Here is a 3,769-nt window from a genome sequence, read left to right as displayed (position 1 = left end):
TATACTAGTTAAGGTATTAAATGTTTTGAAAACAACAAAATATAAACATGTTTTTTGAGAAGGGTGATTTGTGTCTCCTACCTCTCAAGTTAGAATTGAATACTGAATGTTCCAATAATGATATCATGCTTTGCTTTTTAATAGTAATCTATTTTCTAATCATTAGGATTGTTAACTAAAAGCATTACAATATATGCTAATGACAAACAAGCTATGAAAGAACTCTGAGTAAAGAAGATTCTCTCTCTCTCTCTTAGATTTTGGAAGTATTATATAACTAAATTGTTTGTCAGACCTGAGAAAAACTGACATGGATTAGAAATATTCATTTATAGTGTCTAACTTGGAAGTTAGTACCAGCAACCACGAGGTTATTCTAAAACAAGACTCTTGCACATTCTCTGATGCACAAATATTGCACTGGACAAAGGTTTATGTTACAGATAAATGTGTGAAGAAGTGCACATAAGAGAATGATAGAATTTTAACTCATTATTCACCTGGCATGTGGGGAGCTACTGTAACTGCATTGCTTACCTTGATTGATCAACATCTTCTGGCCAAATATTACATTACTACTTAAAAGTTTTACGCTTCTACTCAATAATTGTGAAGATGTACATGAACCACAATACAGCAGTAAACTGTTACTTACTGATCTGGCTGGAAGTCCAATCTATGGCAACCAGCTGTATCATCTATCTGTGTGCACAGAAATATTTCTGACCATGCTGCCAGCATGCTTTGTATTCTATTTGTGTGTGTCACATAACTACAACTTAGATTTACATAGATCATCTTATAATTGAATTATAATGTAAAATAAAGTTACTGGAAATACAGTACAGAACAATTATTTTATTCTAAACAGTTACCTAATTTAAGTATTAATAATGACATAATGGTTAAACATAACAACACAGACGACATACGTAATGTTGTGCCTGTGAAGAACATTGTAATTGTTTGATAAGATTAATGGGTTGAAAACATGTGATCCAAACATGTTTCATAGTGACAGAACCATCCAATCCACAGGAAATTCTTGTTTTAGATTCTTACAAGTTGGTGGAGTATATTTCAGAACAGTTTTTATTTTTATCTACTCTTTTATGTTAAAAAAAAAATCAAATTGTAGAAAGCATATGTACAACAGGAGTATTTTTTACATGGTTTACATTAGTTATACTCTATTTAAAGATCATTATTGAATGATGGGATTTGTTATAAATGATTGCAGTCAAATAAAAGGTGATAAACATCTTGTATAATTATAACAACTATTTTAATTATTGTAAATGAGAACACAAAGTCAAAATGGAAGCAGTAAATAATAGAATTGTGCAGAGCTTCTGGTATACTGGAATATTCTAGTTTGCACTGCAGCTGTATGCTTATCATAGTGCATTTCCTTCTGACAATATTTTTATGGTATGTGTTTCAACTTTCAGTTTTCCGGGTTCCAAAACTTTTGGCAGAAAATAATTTGTGAATAATTCTCAGATTTTTCCAGAATATTGTATCTAATTTCAAGATTTATTTTGCAATTTTCGTTTTTAGAATTTCTACTACAAAGTTAGCACTCAGTAGTTTTGACATTGTATTTAAAACTACAAACACTCACTGTCAGTAACATAAACGACTTACATGTGTGTGGTTAAGAGTGTGGTTTCTTCCTACAAATATTTTATCACAAAGTTAACATGTTCCCTGGTGGATCAACTGTAAATTTATGGACATAGCACTAAAATCCAGGAGAGATAAATGCATTGTGTATCTTTGCACTAAGAAAATAATAATTTAGCACTATTTTTCCTATAAAAATATATTTCAACTAATGATTGATAGGGATTCTGACAGATGTCATTAAGTGGGTGATCATCAACCAACATCAATCCAAGAAAAGGAGAAAACTATACATACCTTTTATTTAAACATTTTTTGACCAAATGATATGACAAAATAACACATTTGAATTGTTTAGCTATGAACTTTATGGCCAATTCAAGCCTAATTTACAAGTCATTTTGTGACCACGTTCTATGGTGATGGTTTGATTACATTGATCTGCTTGTTTTCATGTTGAATTCCATTTAGAGCATGAAAAACTGCAAAGGCTTTAGTCATAAACTTTGTTTGGTTGTACAAGTATTTGATTTGTAATATCACAATTTTTTAGATGATTTCTATATTAGGCTATAGTTTAAAATTCCTAAGTCTTCAGTTATATTGACAACAGAAGGGATTTCAACTTGCTTATCATAAATGAGGCTAAGCTATCAAAATATTGTTGTTCAATACAGCTGTCACAAAAACCACTGATACCCTAATGCTCTAAATGTTATAAACTCAGCCCACATTGTGTGAAACAAAATGTCCTCAATAAACAAAGATTTCTTGCAATAAGAATATTTCTGTCACTACCTACATCTAATCAATAGCTAAGTATTCAGCTAGGATCTGTGCACAGTCTTTAGGAATATTAGACTCCTGTTTCTTATGTGAGAAATGTGGATTGCAGAAAACCTATGCGTCCCATACAGTATAGTCGTCAGGAGCTGAGAGGTACAGATATGAAGAGAAAGTATAGAAGAACCTTACCGTGGAGTCTGAGCTGTGAAAGTGTACAGTACTTTTGCCATATTATGAGCCTCAAGAGTTTTTGGAAGGGGTGTGGCTTGGGACTCGTGAGGATTGTCATATCGACCTAAGGGTATGGGGGATTTCTGCGATGGCCTGAAATAGAAAACAAATTAGAATGGTCTATAAATTGCAATATTTAATATGTATAATACCTGAATCAACATGTCAAGGACAAAGAAATCTAGCAAAACGTTTGTTACATCGTGAAATTGTGGCCCTTTTTGGTGACTACATTTTTGTTCAGAATGTAAAGAAACTAATTTAAAACACATTATGTGTAACTGCACAGCTACAAGACAATAACTTGATCTGAAATGTCTAATTTAAGAAAACAATGTATTTTGTGTTTTCATTTGAAGTAGTTACTTATGAGTGCTCACCAGTATTGTCATAATTATGTTCTGAGAGTTTTAATAGTGTTTTGAACCTGATAGAAAAAGTATCAACAGTATTTACAAACATGGGGAAATTTGAAAACAGGACCTGAAATGTTATATTGTAAAAAGTGTAGTTTTAGATCAGTATGGATATGGTTGTTTTAAATTTTACAAAGCAGAGTAGAAGAGGTAAAATTCGAGAAATTTACAACACAATAGTGTCAATTTTTGTGACAAATTCAAACTATGTTTAATTAGGTTAAAAACCAGTAAATAAACAACACTTTTGTGGAAAGAATCGTGCTGTGTTTATTCTTGTAATTACACTTTTGAAGAAAGAATCATGATTCATTCACAAGAATGACAAAAAGCTTAAGGACATTTCCATCCTAAGTTGAATGATTTACTGACTGACATAGTAGCAAAACTCTGAAATCAGTTGATATAAAAGTATTTTATAACTTACGTGAAATTATCTGTATGTCTTCTTATCTGTAATTCCTCTAAGTTTTTTCTGCATTTTTCCTCTTCCTGTTGCTTTTTTAGCTATAAAGAAAACTCCCACATATCAGCACACAAGTTCAGTTATAAAGATACCAAATGAAGTTTGAGGTTTATAGAAATGTTTGGGCTGTAATATGTAACAAATAACACCTGCGGTACATAGTTTCAAATTGTGAACCAGATTTCACACAAGTTTTCTAGAAATGTTCTAACAATGAAATGAAAATTAATTCGATATTGTAGAA

At 31.3% G+C, this 3,769-nt stretch overlaps 1 protein-coding gene across 17 annotated transcripts in view; it reads right to left on the bottom strand.

Moving 5' to 3' along the window:
* Positions 1-3,769, bottom strand: part of LOC143234300 (sorbin and SH3 domain-containing protein 1-like) — a 76,402-nt gene that overhangs the window by 13,872 nt on the left and 58,761 nt on the right. For all 17 annotated transcript variants that reach the window (XM_076471565.1, XM_076471566.1, XM_076471567.1 and 14 more), the window contains 2 exons: positions 3,487-3,566; positions 2,602-2,736 (listed from right to left, as the gene is read on the bottom strand). In XM_076471565.1, the coding sequence (XP_076327680.1) occupies positions 2,602-2,736; positions 3,487-3,566 (215 nt within the window). The remainder of the gene's footprint in view (positions 1-2,601; positions 2,737-3,486; positions 3,567-3,769) is intronic.

Source organism: Tachypleus tridentatus, chromosome 12 (assembly GCF_004210375.1).
Source record: "Tachypleus tridentatus isolate NWPU-2018 chromosome 12, ASM421037v1, whole genome shotgun sequence".
Classification (NCBI taxonomy): Eukaryota; Metazoa; Arthropoda; class Merostomata; order Xiphosura; family Limulidae; genus Tachypleus; species Tachypleus tridentatus.
This window is presented reverse-complemented; position numbering and strand designations above follow the sequence as displayed.